At 40.5% G+C, this 19,986-nt stretch overlaps 1 protein-coding gene across 1 annotated transcript in view; it reads left to right on the top strand.

Annotated features, from left to right (window-relative positions):
* The window catches only part of arap2 (ArfGAP with RhoGAP domain, ankyrin repeat and PH domain 2), a 148,979-nt gene that overhangs the window by 116,568 nt on the left and 12,425 nt on the right, over window positions 1–19,986 (top strand). Inside the window, exons 19-27 of the mRNA XM_080486352.1 lie at window positions 1,699–1,762; window positions 2,557–2,720; window positions 3,356–3,568; window positions 4,223–4,328; window positions 5,644–5,791; window positions 8,570–8,647; window positions 13,925–13,999; window positions 14,687–14,804; window positions 18,735–18,863. Of these exons, the coding sequence (XP_080342478.1) occupies window positions 1,699–1,762; window positions 2,557–2,720; window positions 3,356–3,568; window positions 4,223–4,328; window positions 5,644–5,791; window positions 8,570–8,647; window positions 13,925–13,999; window positions 14,687–14,804; window positions 18,735–18,863 (1,095 nt within the window). The remainder of the gene's footprint in view (window positions 1–1,698; window positions 1,763–2,556; window positions 2,721–3,355; window positions 3,569–4,222; window positions 4,329–5,643; window positions 5,792–8,569; window positions 8,648–13,924; window positions 14,000–14,686; window positions 14,805–18,734; window positions 18,864–19,986) is intronic.

The raw sequence follows: 19,986 nt of genomic DNA, 5'->3' as shown, positions 1-19,986 counted from the left end.
ATTTATTCGTTAGGAGAGACTTTGGGGGATTAATTGTTTTTTTTTTTTTTTTGTTTAGTTTTTTTTTCTTTTTGGTTTATAATTGTTTAGCTCAACATGCAAGGTTTTTTTTTATAGAAATAGTTTAGCCAAAGTAACACAGTGATTCTCATTTGTGCCAACAATCAAATTAAACTTTGTGCAGATCAATCGGTGTGTTTACTGTTTGGAAGAGGAAAGTATTGGTTATACTATTAAGTAGTAATTGTTATAACACTAACTGAAGATTGCGCTGCGCTAACGCACACATGTGAATGTCTGTGTACTCAACATTATTAATGTTGATAGCGTTTTGTTGTCTGAGCATGCGTGCATGGATTCAAAACGACAGCACCCACTAGTGGTTCCACATGAAAACTACATGGTATGCATCGTGTTCAGTGTGTGAGACGAGGCCTAAAACTGATCAATGGCTAAATAAATCCACTTTTCTAGAATGCCAATCCAAAACAAAATTCAACAGCCATTGTAGAGAAAGCATAAGGCTTCTGGTAATGTTTCACTTTGACACAAGGCAGGGGTGAATACATTCGGCTGGAATGAAAAGCAGAAGAGCTCGTCTCGCTCCATGTAGTAAAATCACACTGCCTTTACAGCTGTGTGATAGATTACATCTTGTTTACTTAATCTTGGCAGACGGCAAAGAAAAGATACATTGTTGTTTGTGTTGCGATAACCAGTCGTCCTAGAGTGAAACATTCTCCAAACTGTCAATCTCTAAAATGTAACAGCGTACTCTGGGTGAAGCCCTGCCTCTCTTTTTTTTTTTTTTTCCTCTATTTTTGTATCCCTCCATCCATCACTCGAGCACATCTTGTGATGAAAGTGCCAGATGTTGTTGCTAGGAGATTTTCTTTTTTCTCTTCTCTTTGCAGAGCCTCACATCTTTTTTGTACTTTGTGTTGTATGCGATTGTAGCCATGATCCAAGCAGCTGTCTGAAGCCCCAGAAGAGATTACGGCAGAGCCTCTGAGTCCCTCGGCCCACTTTCTCTCCACCGCGTACTCTTATTCTGATTTCAAAAGATCAATTGTGCCGATGAACAATGTCAGTTACTGCCATTGCTATTTTTTTTTTTTTTGTGTGTGTGTTTGCATTTGCACCATCCTTATGTAAAGGTTTAAAGACGGATGACACGAGCCGTTCATGCCCCCCCCCCCCCCCCCCCCCCCCCCCCCCCCACACACACACACACACACCCCCCCTTGTCTGTGTGACACTTGGCGCCCAAGCTCGTGTTTCCCCCAATACAACAAGGAAAGGCTATTAAATCCAAAGGAATGCGCCTGGTATTTTCTCTGACTTTACCGTTCTCTCACCATTTCCTCCCCGGTACGTCTGCGCCTTTGAAAAGACGAGTCGGATGTGTCTAGACACATTGTGCAATGTGTTATGAGCGATCGACTTAAATAAATGTACACTTAGAAGAATAAAGACCTTTCGGAGGCCGCTAATGAATGCGTCTGCCTCCCAAGTTTCATGCCAGAAGTTTTCTAAATGCTTGGCGCAGACACTGAATAAAGTCTAAATGTCAGCCCGAAACTGTCCCCGGTGCATCACTTTGCATTAGTGCACCGTGTCTTGGCCTTTTTGGGCGCACGGAGCTTCACCGCCGGCATTATTTCCTCACTACCTGTCGCCCTTTTCTCCCTCCACCAGCTGTCTCCATGCACACCGAGGGCGAGGACAAGATCCAAGTCCTGCTGATGGTGGAGTGTGGAAGGTATGTCTTTAAGAAAAAAAAAAAAGAAAGAGTTAATTGGCAACGTATTTGTGTTCCAGCAACGGCGCGCATTATGCAGCGCCGTTCGCTTTGACGTCGCCTTTTGTCTTGTTAGTCTGAATGCACTTCACCTACTGTAACCATCCGAGGTAATTAAAGCTTTGCCAGACTGCCGGCTTCAGTGGGAGAGAGGAGGAGTGAGATGGCACACAACACCTTGCAGCTCTCGCGGCAGCCAGCGGTTTCACGCTTTCTCTTAGTAACGCAACAAGACTTGCGCCACTAATTGCTGTTTCGTATGTGTGTTTTTGATCAGGCCTTGTGGGAAATCATCGTTTATTGTTTTGTGTTCTGCAAAAACACATTTTGGACTCTTCTATTCTTTGTTTTTATTTAATAGAAGTTTGAAAAATCCTTTTCAGGAAAATTGTACGATTAATGTGTCAATCAAGTGCTTTAACTGGGATAATGAGATTTTTTTCGAAAGCAAATGGTCCAAATACTATTGTTCACTAAGTAATCTTATAAAGTTTTTCATATATTCTTGTATTCCTTCTAATTTGTCAAGATATGCACAAGTTACCAAGTAGGTCACTTAATCGATAAATATTTAAAGAACGATACTACGTCATTACTACAGTAATATTGACCCGAGTTTATTACAGAAAACATGAAAAGAGAGAGACAAAAAAAACAAAACTGTAATCAAGTACTTAAGTAGCCTGCACAACACTTGTTATTGCGAATAATTTCTTTTCCTAAACACTGAGCGTTTGCGTGTCTCGTCTTATCAGGACAGTTTATATCCACGGCTTCAGCAAGATGGACTTCACCCTCTGGCACGCGGCCATCACACTGGCTGCTGGCACAGACGGCAAGGCGCTGAGCGACCAGCAGCTGACTAAAAATGGTGTTCCCATTATAGTCGACAGCTGCATCGCCTTTGTCACTCAGTACGGTGGGTTGCATGATATTTATTTGCAGAACTAAAAAGTATAAAAAAAAAAAAAAGTTCAGCACGAGTATTATTATGAGTTCCCCTTGAGGAGCTGATTCATCCAGCGCACTGTGTTGTGGTGAGATTTTTTATGATTTTCTAATGTTGCCTATGACACTGTTTTTATCGCCATATTTTTAGAAATATAGAAAATGAAAAAGGTTTCGTTTGCACTCGGTGCCGTCGGATTTCTCAATTTAAAAGTTATATACAGGATATAAACACATCAAATCTAGATGCTGTCACCTCAGTAGTTTGCATGATGTATGCAAAGAATGGGGACATAGACAGTATTGTTATTATTATCAGTTGTACATTGTGTAATGAGGTGCCGGAATAAAAGTTAACTCTGAGTCGAACTCTAAAAGACCACAGAAGGTTAATCTACCTTGTGCTGATTATATTATCGTCCCCGCAATTTGGATTCAAATGTGCTTATGTAACATTGTTGCATCCCACAACTCTGTCCATAAGGTTAGGTATTTTTCTATAATCCTCTTTATACTGTGTGCTTTCACTTTTAAACACAGACAAACGTTTTGACGATGAGCTAAAGGTTTTTATTTTGTTTTTGTTTTTTTAATTCTTAAAATCAGGTTTGTGCCAGGAGGGCGTCTACCAGCGACCGGGGGACCCAGATCGAGTGGCCCTCCTGCTTGAGGAGTTCACCACCGACGCCCGTAACGTGAAGCTGAGAGAGAAAGAGCAGCAGCTCGAGGACGTAACCGACACCCTGAAGAGATTCTTATCGCAGGCTGAGGATGCCCTACTGACCAAAGAGCTCTATCCGTACTGGGTTTCGGCCCTTGGTACGTGAGGCATATCAAACAAACGCATTTAAATGCACTAAATGTTATTGTTTTTTTCAATTTACTTTCCCCATTTGTCTCCCCTATAGTACGGAGCAATGTTAGGCTCTATACTATAAGTCTGTACATCCAAATAGCTTCAACTTAGAATATTAACATGAGTTAAATCACACATGGGAAAGTTTTCCACAAGGGATTGTTTCCGTCAGTCAGACACGATCCTCAGTGTGTCACGTTAGATCAGGCTCTTCTGGTTACTTCATTTTCTAGTCCATCACAATACGAACATACTGTGGATGTGGACGTTCACACATACCGGCAATTCGGAAGCTCTCATGAATGTAACATGCATGTCTTTACACTGTGCTTACATAAGTACTTAGTGCAATGAAAAATCTGTGCTTGCACAGAGAGAGAACACACAAACACACACACACAAAAAAAAAAGTTAAAAGTTGTTTCAACATGATCTTCCAATGCATACAGAAACAAGTGACTGCATAATTTGTTGGCATTTAACAGCCTAGAAACAAAATTTTACAAAAATATTCCAAAAAATATAGACCGTCATGCTGAATTCATAGCAACTCATGTAATTACCCCTTCTTCTGTTTTTTTTTTTCAATATATTTATGGTCTGTTTCAATTGTACAGATGAAAAGGACGAGAATCAGAGAGTAAAGAAGTACTCCACTTTTATCGAGAATTTGCCGAAGATCAACAGGTCGACTCTTGAAGCCCTGCTGCAGCATCTGTATAGGTTTGAAACACACACACACACACACACACACACACACACACACACACACACACACACACACACACACACACACACACACACTATCTAGAATCTGTACTTGGTTAGTCTAAAACTTGTGTTAATGTTTTACCTTTTATCCCTGATAAAAGACTAGAACTACATCAACATGCATTTTAACCCAACAAGCCTATAACCACAGTACAAGTGAATTCATAGCTCCTATCCTTATACACTAGTTAGTGTCATTGTAGATAATTGACATTGCTTTAATCCATTGTGTGGTCCAGGTCTATGTCTGCACAGCGTACACTTCCTTCAAAATTTTGCATTGCCTTTGTTTGAGGCTATGAAATACAAATCCACCTGATCAGTGCCGCTTGCAGCGAATTCATGGCGCTCTGTGAATTTTGAAGGTCCATTATTAACACACGGCCACTTGCTGTCACCATATTCTGCACTCATATGTCTCTTTAAATTGCTGCGGAACTGGGTTTTATTCAGATATTCTCTGTTGACCCGGTTGCCAGTGGAACGAGTGTCGCTTTACGCGGGCCGCACAGCATCAATAGCCGTAACAAGTGCAGAGACTCGAAGGTCGTTCACCTCGAGTCGCCCTCGAGTTGCTATTTGTCACCTGCTGATTAGCCTGTTGTCTCCTCTATTCTCCTAATGACCCCCTCTGCCCTCAGTATTATGTGTGAGATTTTCTTTTCTTTCTTTTTTTTTTCCCTGTAGCTCTGGCTATGACCAATTAGGACGGATAATTTCTCAGATATATTTGTGCACGGTTTGTAAAATAAAAGTGCTTCAAAAAGAAAAGAGAGTAAGCTTGTGATGTCACTATAAATGTGTAGCATTTGCTGCCATTTTCCAAGTCAGTGTGGCTCAAAAGTAAAACCAGTTATCAGACACCGAACTAAAGCGCACAACTCAAGTCTTTGTTTTTTTTGTTGTGTTTTGTGAAACTTGTATCACTTATGATCTGTGTAAAGTTGGCTTGGCTGTTTTAAATTTGGAAACTGTGAACAATCTAATGTGTCAAGATTTAAAAAAAAAACAAAAAAAAAACAACTGCTTCACTACGCTAAAATGTAACAACAGATGATCTTTGTGTTTCATGGAACTGACACCCAAATTATTGCACGGCCGATTAGAGGAGCAAGCTTGCACAGGGGGTTTGTTGGTTGAGTCCCTGAACCACCAGGAGGGTTATGTTGTAAGAGTGATCAGCTGTACGAGGTTGTTTCTGTTGATTCCTTGCTGCCCCTGTACACTCCGGTTCATCACTGAACTTGTTTCTTTCCCGGCGATTCAGGATTCAGCTGTGTGCCCACCTCAACCGCATGCCGAGTGAAACACTGGCCTCCGTTTTCTCCTCCTGCTTGTTCCAGACTCAAGGACAAACCCCTCAGGAAATCAGCGTGGTCCACGATCTGATCCACAACTACGTTGCCATCTTCAATGTGAGTCCAGCGCTCCTCCCGTATTTTGCAATCTGCTGGAAGACTATTAGGGAAACAATTAGATTAGAGGTGACACAAAGCTGAGTCACTTGATCGAGGTCCCACTCTCGCGAGTTAGATAACACTTGGGGTATCTAGTGCTATTTAGCCAAGGTTATTGCAGCACTGTGTAATTGTAACTGTAGTCTGCACGCAGAAGGGCCACACATCTCAAGAAAATGTAGACGATGTGAAAAAAACTAAACAAAACAAAAAAAAAAAACAGGTGACCTAGAACAAGTAAATGGGGAATCTTGTTCAGGACGTCTTTGGCTCAAGGCGAAGCGAGGTCAGTCATACGACTCTGCTCTATATGTATGGTTTTTGGCATCAGAAAAAAATAAGACATTATGCTAAAAGAATATGCATTTTCATTTTTATTTGTGTTTCTTGCTGCACTCCAACATGAAAGTAATTTTAGCGATGATTGAAAAGTTTTGTGAAGAAAGCAATGTTGTCTGGGTAGTATGGAAAACATGTACTCTTGAGGTCTATCATTTTAGTAAGTTCAGACTCTGTAGCTCTAGTTTATTCTTACACTCTGGGAAGAAATCATGCCTAAAAATATATCTATGAAACTGTTATCATGCACTATCATGCCAAGCAGCACAGAAACTTACTCAAATCCTTTATTAAATGTACTGTTAACAAGTAACTGACCGGGCTCTGTTTTAGAAAATGCAGTGAAGCAAGTGACGAATGACAGTTTGGCTTCTGTTTAAAAAAAATAATAAAAAAATCTGTTGCAAAAAGTGAAACAACACATCTGTGCTGCCATTTCAAAATGTGCTGATGTAGCAGTTTCTCCACCTGAAAATGCCACTTTTAAGGAAGTCGTCCCAAGGTGGAACTTTTTGAAGACACTCCAACTTCATGTAAATGGGGGGGTAACCACAACTTTTTGAAAACTTATGCGACAGTGCATGTGCACCACAGCCGTAGTAAATAGGTCTTCTGCACATGTGCAAAGTAGTTGCAACAATGGCGGCCTGTTGAGTGTCATGACTCCCAGTCCGTATTCTCCTGGGACTTGGTCGTTTTCTAGTTGAGTCACCTGGAATAGCGATTAAATTTTGTCCTCCATCTATACGAATGTCTGTATTCTCGCCATTGCTAATGTTTACATTGTAACGTTCTCAGTGTGTGTGTGGTTTCAATACAGCACTCGCTCGTTTTCAAAATCTTGCTGTGTAAACGTCACACTTTTCTGAAACGGAAAACGCAAAATCAATGCATTTACGCTTGAAACGTTGTGGCGTAAATGGTGTCTTAGTCCCAATGTCATGTCCGGCAGAGGGCCACAAACGGAAGTTCCTCAGGACACACTCGCTGTTCCTTCATACTCCTGAATACGCCACATCCAAGGCTCGAGGCTGATCGTGGATGCAGGCGAAGTTGGACTCCCTGTCTAGTCAATAGCCTAAGCTGCTCTAACATCCTCATTTCATGCAAATGTGCCTGGGCCCAACTCAAAAACCTTAGACCGCATACAACTTTTATGAGCACTTTCAGCCGACTGCACTCTGCAGAGCATTTGGAAATATAGATCTTGTTCCATAAGGATTCCTGTAGCCAGCCTCGTTTAACACCACCTGACGCACCTTTATGGCTGTGCATATTTATTGTTTGTACTATTCACAATCAGTCCCAAGTAGCCCATGAGAAGAACTATAGGAAATCGGTATAACATGCAATCTTCTGTAGTAGTGCTGCCAGATTTAGAATCACTCTGAGCAACAATCAGTGTCAGAGGAATGGAGAAAAAAAAAAAAAAACAATATTACCATATTGCATATCTAAACTAAGCTGCAGGCATGACTTTATTTACACTCTCTTACTTCAACCATCTGGGGAGCAGAACTGTTGTTGCCAAATCTCCACAACAGGCTTGACTTTGCTGATGTGTGGATGGGCGGGAGGATGTGGTGTTGTGGGAGCGGGATCAATGTTACCCTTGGAGAGCCGCCGAGCTTATGGGACACGCGGCACCGAGCGACTGCTAATTCCCCCCCCCCCCCCCCCCGCCCGCGGAAAGCCTGGATCTCTCTTGTTCTTGACGCTAAAGCAGGACCGTTCCCTCCAAATCGGTTGGGGACGCCATCATTCGCATGACAAATAGCCATTAAGCTCAACCAATCATGAGCCCAATAGTGGCGAATAGACTCGCTTGCGACATGAAACGAGTGAGACGTCTTGCTAATTAAAGCTCCCAAAGTTATGTGCTGGATGTCGTCGACGTGGCCCATTATCAGCCCTAAACACACGCGCGATGGGTTTGTACATTTATTTTTTTTTCTTCCTTCCTTCCAATCTTCCCTGCCATTCGTATAACTCCCAACAAAGCAAATTGTTCTCTGAAAATGATAATGATGTAAAAAAAAAAAAAAAGATTTGGAATGAAAAATGTCATTTCCCACACAGAGCTTTGTGAAAGAAAGCAGTATTCAGTCGGCGCTGAGCTGTGTTCAAACACTCCCAGCCAACTTTCTTCTTGGAAATTAGTTTTAGAAGTGCTCACTGAACGACCCACTTCAGCATGTGATACCTTTCTTCCTGGATTAATCTGGTCTTCCGCGGATCACACCGAGGCGCAGAAATTAATATGACCATCGAAAACGGCTTCATGATTCAATCAGGCAAGCCGGTGCTTCTCAAGTGCGGAGACTCGCTTGATCAGAAAGTTCCCCCTCTGGCTGAGTTTGTGTTGACACGGGCATCCTTTTGTCATCTTCCCAACAGGTCAATGAAGAGCAAGTGCAACAGATGGAGAGAGAGAACAGTTTCATCACGCGCTGGAACGACAAGAAGGACACCACGGTAAGCCGACCCGCGGTTGTGTGTGTGTGTGTGTGTGTGTCTGCATTGATTTGCATGACTCAAATGTAGGACTCGTTTGAAGAGTTTTCCTGTTTTTTCTGGCAGAGATAAAAGAAAGGGGGGATGCAGAGAAGGCAAAAAAAAAAAAAGGTGTCTTTGTTCCTGTTAACCTTTACGGCAGGTACTTTATGCCTGGATGCTTCAGCCGAGAAAAACATTTGGTTGGGATAACTATGAGGGGAGAAACAAATAAATCACATGGCGCTGTTGCTGTTACTGAAATGTGAAGTAAGTTGTTTTATGCCTGCACATCTCTGCCCCCCCCCCCCCCCCCCCCCCGCCTGCTTCTCCTTGGGGCCTTGTGAAAATTGTGGCCACGTGCAGAAGAGGGGTTGCTCTTGATGTCTGGGTAGATGTAGATGTAGAGTAGGATTAGTACTAATTTCTTTGAAATGCAAAGTGTCAAAACAAATCACTTTACCATGGGCTCCTGCCAACGTGGTTCCAAGTGGATGGAACCAGGCTCTAAGATCTGAACCTCACTGCTCGGGCACCATAGGCTGTTGCAATATACTTTTAAACACTCACTCTTAGAAGCGACTGACCCATGTCTCATGAACTCCTTCTCCACAATAGTTGCTAATACCACCAGGATCTGCACTCGCAGTGGCTTTCCTTTGCAAGTACGGGCCTGACGCTAAAGCATTCATTTCTTTTTGCGCCAGTTCAGTCGCCAGGTGAGTTGGGACACACTCCTAAATGGATTCCAACGGATTGCCTGTCACTTTATCGGCATCCCTTGTATCCCACCCTACAGTTTGGATCGCTTGCAATAATTCCAACCCCTATCGGAATCAGGGTCTGTATCCCTCCCCGCAATCCCTATTCCTACCAGAACAGCAGAAATTCTCCACCTCTGCGTTTGCTTCTGGAAAAGTTTCTTCCTCTTATAAGGGAGTTTCCACTGTCTCCTATGCTTAGATTTTTTTTTTTTTTGTTGCTTTTTGGTGGAAAAGTGCTTTGAGTTGACTTTGTATCTGCCGCTATACAAATACAATTTCAATTTCAATTTACTTTCATCAACCAGCACCTTTTCAAATGAGTGTCAGCGCCAATGCAAAGCATTCAGTCCTGCAGTGCCAGTCGTTTTCCCAAACTTTGACAATAAATGGGAAGATGTCATACAGACGTAAATAAAAGTAAGATAATTCTAAATGTTATAGATTCTACAAGTACCTCCTGTCACCCTTCAATAGTTGTCATTTATTACTCAGGGATAAGCCATTGCAGTGTAGTTCTCATTTGTAACAAGGAAATTCCGGCAGTCCACCAAAATATGAGACATGAATGTGAGTAAAGACTCCCATCAGTTGGAGTTTTGTATTAACTGTGTGAGAGGTGACACTTCTGCTTCACTTAGATTTTAAAAAAGACATTTATTGAATATTTTCTGGTCAGATCAGCTGGTGGAGTAGCTTCAATTATGATGCAGGGGAGATACTTTTTCATCCCCACCTGATGTAAAAGTAAATTAGCAGAAGGAGCGATGTGCCGACCAAAGGGAGACTCTATCCTTCACATGCCGATCAGCAAATTATACCCAGGCAACAATGGTTACTCAGCAAAACGGAAAAAAAACAAAAACCACTGCCATTATAAACCTGTCACAGGTGGAAACGGGAATGACATTTCGACTTTCAACATGAATTTGAGGTTTTTGGGCATTTTTGAAATTCGAAAAACGTCTTCACCAATAAGAGCAATTTTATATTGTAATCACAAGCCAGCAGGTGGAGGGTTCCTCTGCGGGGATAGTAATTTAAGTAATTTGCTTTCTGGATGATTTCAACTTTTAGCAAAAAAAAAACTTGCTTAAAGATTGCTTAAAGTAATTAAATGTTCCTTCCGTCTCAGTTGACTTGTTTACCTCCAACTGGCTGGACATGTTTTGTTTTTTTTTGGTGTTGTTTTTCTGCAGCGGTCACAGGATTAAAGAGCATTTAAAAGTAATCGTGGCAGCCTCTCATTTGATGCTGAGTAAAGTTAAACGCTGTGTATCTTGTCAATTTTATGCACCGCTCCCGTCTCATAGGGTCAACTTTTTGAAAAGCAAAGGTGGTGAGAATGTAATTTCCCACCCACAGCCTGCAGGTCTACTCTTGCAGTGGTAATGTCTGCATGAAGTTTATTTATAGCATTAGTTATATAAGTTATAATGTAAAGCGGGTTTTGTGCAGTCCTTTATTCAAAGGGACATTTCATATGGAACTGTTCAGGACCGCCGTTGTGACATTATGGGTTTCTTGCCATGTTTTCCAATGTAGATTTTGCACCTGTTTGTATAGAAAAAAAAAAAATATATATATATATTTTAATTGTGACCAACTGCTATGTAACTGCAAGGTCAAAGTAATTCAGCCATAATCAACAAATTAATCCAGAACCTGCTGCCTTACCAAGTTCATTTTAGTTGAGCTAGACCCGAATTGTAGTGTGATATGTTATATAAACCACTTTCAGTGCAAGTACAGATAATACCAGTATCGTCTCAAAATGTTGATATTTAATGCACTTCAGACACAATCTCTTTCAAAGAACCTGAAATGGCACTCTGCAGTCCTCCATGCCACACTGTCTCCCTTCCAGGTTAATTCAGCTCTAGCAAATGAGGGAGCTGGGTTTACATTATTGATTGTCATTTACCTCAGTTTTGCATTACTGAAACAACCAAATGTACTATTAGTGTGTCCCTATGAGTCCATTTGAACTCCTTGGTGGGACAGTAGTTTGACTAATCAGTCATTATGGTGATGTGTCCAGCCGTGAAAGATACTAAGAAACTCAAAGTCTCGAGTTTAATGAAGATTTTGCTGAACAAATGGCCTTTGGGTCTGCTCATGAATACCAAAAACAATGTGTGTTTTTGACTTTACCTGGAGGCTTGTCTCAGAGGGCTCAGGACCGGCCCCCCCAGGTAAAGGCTCGGGCATATAGAAATGGCGAAAGCTTAGTAAGTGAGTAAATCAGCGATATAATGAGGTGCACGGTACTGTCGAGCCTTTTAAGCTCCAAGCTGCACTTTAAAATCGATGCTCGCATTTACAGCCCGGGGTGAGGGTGGCTTTGGTTACAAAGATTAGAAATGCCCCTCATTCTCTTCCTGGGGGGAAAAAAAAACAACAAAAAACTGTCTCAATGCTTTAAAGCATTACCAACATCACTTTTGCCATTTTTTATTTATTTTTTTTCCTGCCAGTTTCTCGATGACTTTCCTTCTCGCCACAAATGCAATGTTTGCGAGATGCCCCAGGTCTTCCTGCCTTCGCACAACAATGTGGAGAAAAGAACGAAAGTGTACAGAGTGAAAAAGCTCGATGGGCCCCATATCTGTGTGTGACATTTCCACAATTACAGCTTTCACTCCATTGGTTTCAATGGCTGTAATTTCCGTGTCATTTTAGGTCCACAGGAGTCAGATGGAGCTCCTTCCCTCTCATCATGCAATTGTTCCCCCAGCTCAAGCCAGCGATGGACCTCGGCTTTCCATTTAAATGACAAAGGAGAACTCACTGTGATTTCTAGATATCTCAGAGAACAGACACCTTTCTCGTTACGTTCTAGAGACGGTTCTTCTCGGATTCTGCGAATGGAACTTTGACTCTGGCTCTTTCGTGAAAATGGCATAAATCATTTTCACATTGTCACTTAAGTACTAAGTTGGGTTTTTTTTTTGGTTTTTTTCACACAAAAGAATTACTTCTTCATTTAATTTAATGGAAAGCGGATTACAGCTCAGACACTTTTAGAAAACTGCCACGACTTGCACTGATGAGAGATGATACCGTGGATTGGATCTCTTGAATGTGAGAATGAAATCAAATTCATTTGAGCTACAAAAAGAAATAAGGGTATTTAATCTTCTGGCTATTGACCTGCGAGTGAATGCCTCATTGTGTCTGTATAACAACAGTTATAGGCCACAAGTATTTTATGCATGATAGTCATTATTTTTTTTTTTTTTTTTAATTTGGTCAAATAAAATGTGTTTAAAATGGTCACTGTCCTCAGAAATCTGTTTTATTATCTGCCTACCAAAGAACCAATACACAAAGTTTCATTAAAATGACAGCGATCCATCCTTCTTTAAATTCAGCTTTATTGAACTTGCTTGATTTTGCCGAGGGTTTAAAACGGCATTATTTTGTTCCAGGGAAACAGACATCGTTTTAAAAATGTTGCAGTGTAAATGTGACATTTTGTCTGAAATAAAAAAAACAAAAACAAAAAGGTGCTTTTTCACTTGGGTCGCCATGGATATTTAAGTTTATTCACTCAGTGTTACGTCCTCACACTTCCCGTTATGGCAGATATGAGTTGATGATGCCATTGCCAATGCCTGAAGGCACACTACCTCAATTTAGAGAGGCGCAGATATTTATTGGAAAGGAAATGCACCTACCACATGCTGCATAACTTCAATATGTAACACCTTTGTGAAACCCCGATGTGTAACATGTAATTTGCACACAAATAGTGTGCCACCTGTTTAGGTGTGCATAGTATTATGCACCCTTCAAAAAAAAACAAAAAAAAAACAACAACTGACTCAAGACGTGAATGAAATTATAGCATCAATGGCAGGATGGCTGCAAGTGAAGTTGCTTGAGCACTGTATCGGAAAATGGGCAATGCATTGGCCTGAATGGTATATTTGTGCCGGCCGGTTGTAAGACAAGGCTCCCAGTTTGTTTTTGTTTTTTTTTTTGTTTTTTGTTTATGTCACGACTTCAACTACGGCAAATTTTCTGATCATGAATAAAGAAATGTGGTTCTCTTGGCCTCTCCTTAGTTCAATTAGCTCCCTTCCATTCCCAGATAAGCAGGTGAACCTTTGTTTTGTTTTGTTTTTTTCTCCAAGCCATTTTTTTCGAATGACAACAGCTCAGGAGCAGATTTCACTGCAGGTGGAGGTGAAAATACCGCCCATACTCCCACCTTTCTAAGTGTTCCCGCCTCTCACGTGTTTCTCTTTATTTAGCCAGCTTTTGCGTTTGATTAATGCTCCCTGCTTTTATTTGCCTTTAAAAAAAAAAAAAAAAAAGTTGGTTTTACCAACTCCTCGAGCCATGCTTCTAACATTTCTTCCCTTTCGATTTACGCCACACTGAAAGAGAAGTTTAAAAGGAAATTATTCCAATTAATCTTACAGCGCTGGTCTATTATTCAACAGGGTTTTTTTTTTTTTTTTTAAAGTTCCTTTATTTGTCCCTTCTTTAGTTCTCTCCAGCTGGGGACTTGATCTTTGAGGTGTACCTGGAAAAAAGAGAACCGGAAAATTGCTGTTTAATCAAGGTGAGTGTGTGTGTGTGTGTGTGTATCTGTACTTTCCACGGGCCTGTGCGCACACCTGCTTCCCCACAGGTCCCGGTTGTAAGGTGAAATAAAAGGGAGACGGAGGGGAGATGGAGTTCAGAATTGAAGGCAGGTGAAGCAGGAGAAAAGATGAGGGTGGAGAGGTTGATAGAATAGGGCCGAGGCATTTGTGGTTTAACCTGATGGGATTACTGCCACTGAAATAAATCAAAAGCGAACTAATCAAAGAAATGTCTGATTTAATTGTGTGAGTAATTGCATTTCACAAGGCAAGCCGGCCGCTGTAGGTTAGCGTCTTTTCTTGCAGGTCGGCAGCAGTGGTGAAAGGCAGACGGGGTTAAAGAGAAGCACAGTTTGACTTTAATTCTCTTACTTTCTCTCTGTGGGGAGAGGCAGCCCCATTCACTAAGTTGGGTCCTTTGCAGGAAGAGATAATAACTTTCCAAAGAATCAAGTATTCATCAGCACATGGCTGCGAGGCATTTGTGCCGTAAATGTTACATGTTAAATATTAAATGGCTCTTCAAAGGGGAGAAATGGTTGAAGGCGGTTTTATCGATCCAAAAGGGCTTGTGATCTCAGCTTTTAAAAGCAGGATGTGCTTATTATGCGTCATTTGTTTTGTTTTATTTTGTTTTGGGTTTTTTTTTTCCACTTTTGCGGTAGGTCTCACCCAGCATGCGACCCACCGAGCTTGCGGAAACTGCGTTGAGCATGAAGAACATCAAATGTAATGCGGATGACTGTTGGACCACCTTCGAAGTCATTGAAAATGGAGAGCTCGGTAAGCCAGATTTGTCTTCGCCTTCCAGTATTTCCCATATGACAGTCATTACGCTACTCGGAGATTGATGCTTGGTTGGAGTGCTGCAGCAGTCCTTAAACCAGGAAATAAGTTGGTATTTTTGCACTGCCGGCTCTGTTATTACCAACCAGACTTAACGGAACAAGATTACATTACTCACCCAATCTTTCCACTTTTTCTTCCATTCACTATTCCAATTCCAAAAAGTGTAATATGTTGATAAAGCATAATGTAATAAATTGCAGTTGTCATGAATTATTATTATTTTTGTTCACATTAGACTCAAATAGAGCAGACATGTCAAACATGAAAATTTTGTATTTGGGATTTTAAGAGATTTGAAGTGTTGAAGAGTTGTATGAACTCTACTCTATACCCAGTGTTATGAATTATCCTTATATATACTGTATGCTTGTATGTATATGTATGTATGTGTGTGTGTGCGTGCGTGTGCGTGTGCGTGTGCGTGTGTGTGTGTGTGTGTGTGTGTGTGTGTGTGTGTGTGTGTGTGTGTGTGTGTGTGTGTGTGTGTGTGTGTGTGTGTGTGTGTGTGTGTGTGTGTGTGTGTGTGTGTGTGTGTGTGTGTGTGTGTGTGTGTGTGTGTGTGTGTATGTGTGTATGTATGGGGTTTATGCACATAAGCATCCAGCAGGGGTGTGGAGTAACTGACAATTGAAGTGTGGGAGGAATAGAAGTTAATAAGCTTAGGCTTCGTCCTGTTCCTTTTCGGATATGAAGGGTCATTATTTATTTACTTTTTTCTTTCCGCTTTGCTTTGCTATAATATGTTTGTCTGTTTTGTTATGTTTTTTTAGTTTTTTAGTTGTTTTTTTTTGTCTGTTTTGTTATTGTTATTCCCGCATGTCCAAAAGAAACTTTTTCATTAATTCATTACTATTTACATCACGTGTACACAACAAAGACAAAGTTTACACTGAAAGGGTATTATGGCACTATTTTACTGGGCCGGCCCACTCAAGATGAAATTGGACTGTATGTGGCCCCTGCTGAAGACAATATGTTTTTATTGAGGTTGTTTTGAATAATTTAAATGGAGAAATAAGACAGAATAAAAGCTTTCCGTTCTTCTAACATTCACGTCACAAGGAAACCTCACTATTGGCCAAGTGTTCATTTGTTGTTGGTGCATGTGCGCACCCCCACCCCAACACTGTTTTGTGTGTTTTAGCGAAAGCGTAATTACTTGTACAATTAATTGCAGTCACTTCCTGCTGCTTGACTGCTGAAGAACCTGCACACGTGCCTCCTCTGTAAACTTCAACTAAGTAGCTCCGATAAATTGTTGTGTAGTTTAATCAACACTGAAAAGTCACGTGGCGTTTTTTTTTTTTTTTTTTTTTTTCTGTCACCTCAGAGAATTCAAGCATACACAATAACACTCATTCAGTAATTACCACTTCTTGGAATCCATTTGAAGAAATTAAACAGGCATTTTATACTAATTAAGTAGAAACGTGTCTTCAGTAACGAATCCTTCATTCTTTCATTTTCTTTTATTTGAGGTTCAAAAGAGTAATTTTTTTTAATTGAAGTGTTCCAGTCACAAAAGCCAGACAACAGTGGGGTTGTTTCCCTGCAATGCTCCAGAGATGTTTGCCCATAGAGGGTATAATCTTGCTCTATATAATGGTTTATCTACAGGTAATTTACTTTACTTCTTTTATATGTGCTCTTTGGTGAAAAGTTGCTTCTATTTCTGACCTATTACGTCACAATAAAAGCCACTGTTTTCTTTTTCTCATTCATTTCCCGCCGACACCACAACATTTTTAAGTGAAAACGGAAATTTTTTGTCGATTTTTTAGGTGTCCGTTGTCACAACAACTGTGCACATTGTCTCTGTCAAAAGCAGGAAAAAGCTACTTTTTGAAACCCCTCAACCACGTCTCCATGACAACGATGGAAAATCATGCATACACACTAAGTATCATGACCCCCAGTCCATATTCTCCTGAGACTTTGTAGTTTTATAGTTGAGAGTCACCAGTAATCCAGTAATAGCAATCCAATGTCCTCTTCGGTCCATAAAAGCAGTCGTATACTGTCACTGCACAATATATTGAACATTGGTTTATTATTAGATAGATAGATAGATAGATAGATAGATAGATAGATAGATAGATAGATAGATAGTCAACAGATTTGGCCAATCGGATGAAGCCCTACTGCAATAACCAGCATCAGAGGTCACAGGTCTTAATGCGTATTCTGACTGTGGGAGAGACGAGCAACCAAAATCCTGGTACCATTTACCATTTCAACAGGGTCTTAGTCACATCGGGCTTTGCTTTGGCGAGTCACGGTTCCCACCTGAAGAACCTCAAGGATGATGTCTCGTATTATCCAACAAAGTTACTTGTGCCGAAAGATTGAGCTAGACAGGAAGCTGTCATTGTGAATCCTGTATAGCAGATTGTATTTTATTTCATTACTTCAACATTAGTTTTCATACCAAATTGTCAGTTAGTGAAAATGCGCCGTTATTTGGGAAGAGCTCCAAAACGTCAACATCATCCCCTCATCATGAGTGTTTGTATTTATTGTGACTCACATAGTTGTCACAAAACTCAACGATGTGACGTTCACCTCGCGTCGTGCAGCCCTACTTTCTGCACTCGTCACCTGTGTATCCAATTAGCGTCACATCACCATTCAAATGGCTGTTCTCATTCAGGGCATACACAAAGATCACACTTCCTCTCATCCGAGGACCTTGTAATTAGAAGAATATGCTATTTCTCTAATGAACCAGTGTCTGCGAACGTGGCAGCACCCCGAGAAATTAGCCAAGCGTCGTCGGTTTGATGATATGCACATTAATTAATCATCCCTGCCATCATATGTCATGAATTACCTTCATCTTTTTTGCATGATCGACCTAGGGAGAGCTGACCCACCCCATCCCGCATTAATATGCGCCCGTGGCACCTCGTTCCTGGCACACCTGCATTTGATCAAACCGCGAGAAGCGGCAGGCAAAAGGAAGTCAAAGTTTAGCGTTGTCGCGAAAGTTGCTTAGCTGGCGGTCCCCCTGCACTTTTCATCAGTTCACTCCAAGTTTACACCTCGCTCTTATGTTTGTTTTTCCTCCTCGCAAAGTTACAGAGGACACGCCGTCCTCCTCTAAAAATGAAGGTGCGTTGAATACTGAATATATTTGCTGACGGTTCAGCATACTTTCCATGCCAAAACAATATGTCTATGAAAGAGTAAACAGTCAAGCTATTTTGAAGGCGGTAGCGTGACAAGTTTTACTCGCAAAACCATAAAGAATGGAGGCATTGTGCGTTAATTAGCCATTTTGGAGGGTGGCGACAGATAAACACTGTTATCGAGGACAATAGGCGGAAAAATAGGAGAGCTAATATTTGTTAGGAAATGAGGAACTAATTCCGTGGCCGGGGTCTGCAAAGATTCCTGTGAGAAGATAAGCCCACTGTTATGAATAAGTTATGATATTGTGGCTGTTTTGTACCTCCTTTGGTTTTGAAAAAAACAGGAGGAGTGGAAAGATGAAGGCATCTGAGCAGGGGTGATGTTTCACAGAAAGTTTTTTTTTTTTTTCCTTTTTTTTGTCTAATAGCATGTACCCAGTTCACCAATTAAAAAGAGATAATAGGTCTATTTTGCACATGAGTGTGTTTTTATAATCAGGTCCTGATATTCTGTTGATAACTTAAACTGTTTTGTGAAGAACAACAATGTAATTTATCATAGGAGTAGTCATGGGTTTTACGATTTGATGGATGGGTTTATTGTTTCACGTATTCACTGCTGCAAATTGACTTTTTCGGGGAGCTTTGTTTTGAACGTTGCCACTTCCCTGCCAGACCGTTTATGTTTTAATGGCTCTCGCTTTCTGACCTGAGGTCTTTTATGTTTTGACAGAGCGCCCATTGCACCACAGCGAGAAGATACTGGAGCAGGTGTTGGAGTGGAGCACCTTGGACTACCCCAGCTCGGCTTTTCTCATTATCAAGAAATTTGCACCGGCCAAAGCAACCGCTGATGGGCAAGGTACGATATACTGTAGGACAACAAACTGAAAGAAAATTTTTCTTTGAAATCCTGATCATGCTCTAGTTAGAAGCCGGTCTTCGTTCGATTGTATTCTTGATAAGTATTTTCTTCTGCATACGAGGTGTAAGTTATTTATATAAAGTTGTAATATGTCTTGTTGTCTAAACACATGAATGGGAAATCCATTTAAAAAAAATGCAATGGCTCTGAGCTAGATTGTTATTCTAAATGGTTTAAATAATGAACGTGAAACAGCAGGTAAGAGTAGATATGCGAAGCAATTAGCTTGATCAAAAAAAATGAATGTAGCTCAAACTAAACATAGCTGGGTAAGAGTTTAGATCAACGGAATCTTAAATTTATGACTGAATATTTTTTGTATAAATGAGTAAAAAGGTATGAAAGTTTGGTTCCATCATGAGCCTAAACTGGTAAAATTGCTCAAATAAAACCAAAAGTTGACTTAAATCGAAAATATATTCTTCATTAATTTACTTTTTACTCAAAATTATACCCCATATATTTTCTATATGTTATAAATATTTTTGATATATGTCGATTTTAGCTTCTGGGGCCTTGGTGTGTTGTCGTCTGTAATTTTTGCCTTTTACTCTGTCTCGCCTGACATATTTATTTGTGTTTTTTCTGTGAAAGCACTTTGTAAACACCAGTTCTTAAAAGTGTTATATAAATAAAATTATTGTTATAAGTATTATTATTAGTAGTAGTAGTATTAAGTTAACTGGCAGTTATAGCTAAAATGGATGACTGATCATTTTCTTGTGGAATATTCAGCCACTGGCTAATGAGTCATAGTTATGTCAAAATGACATAACTTAAAGAAGGTAACTAAAGCCCCATTTACATGTCAGGGTTTCATGTGAAAAAGCAACGTTTTATTTTCAAAAATATGTAACATTTTTACAACATTTTGAAAATCAATGTCAGTTTATTTTGAAATGTCAGACGCTTAAAACCCAATGTAGTTTTCATGTTGTCCCACTAGTGGGTGCTGCTGTTCGTTTTTGTAATGCGTCTCCATATGTTGCAGAGAACAATACACAATAAACAATAAAAAATGGTGAGTACGAAAACATTGGTATGGACAGACGAAGTTGGG

This window comes from Lipophrys pholis (genome assembly GCF_963383615.2).
Source record: "Lipophrys pholis genome assembly, chromosome: 18".
NCBI classification, from domain to species: Eukaryota; Metazoa; Chordata; class Actinopteri; order Blenniiformes; family Blenniidae; genus Lipophrys; species Lipophrys pholis.
The sequence above is the reverse complement of the archived record's forward strand: the minus strand, read 5'-3'. Positions and strand labels throughout refer to the sequence as shown.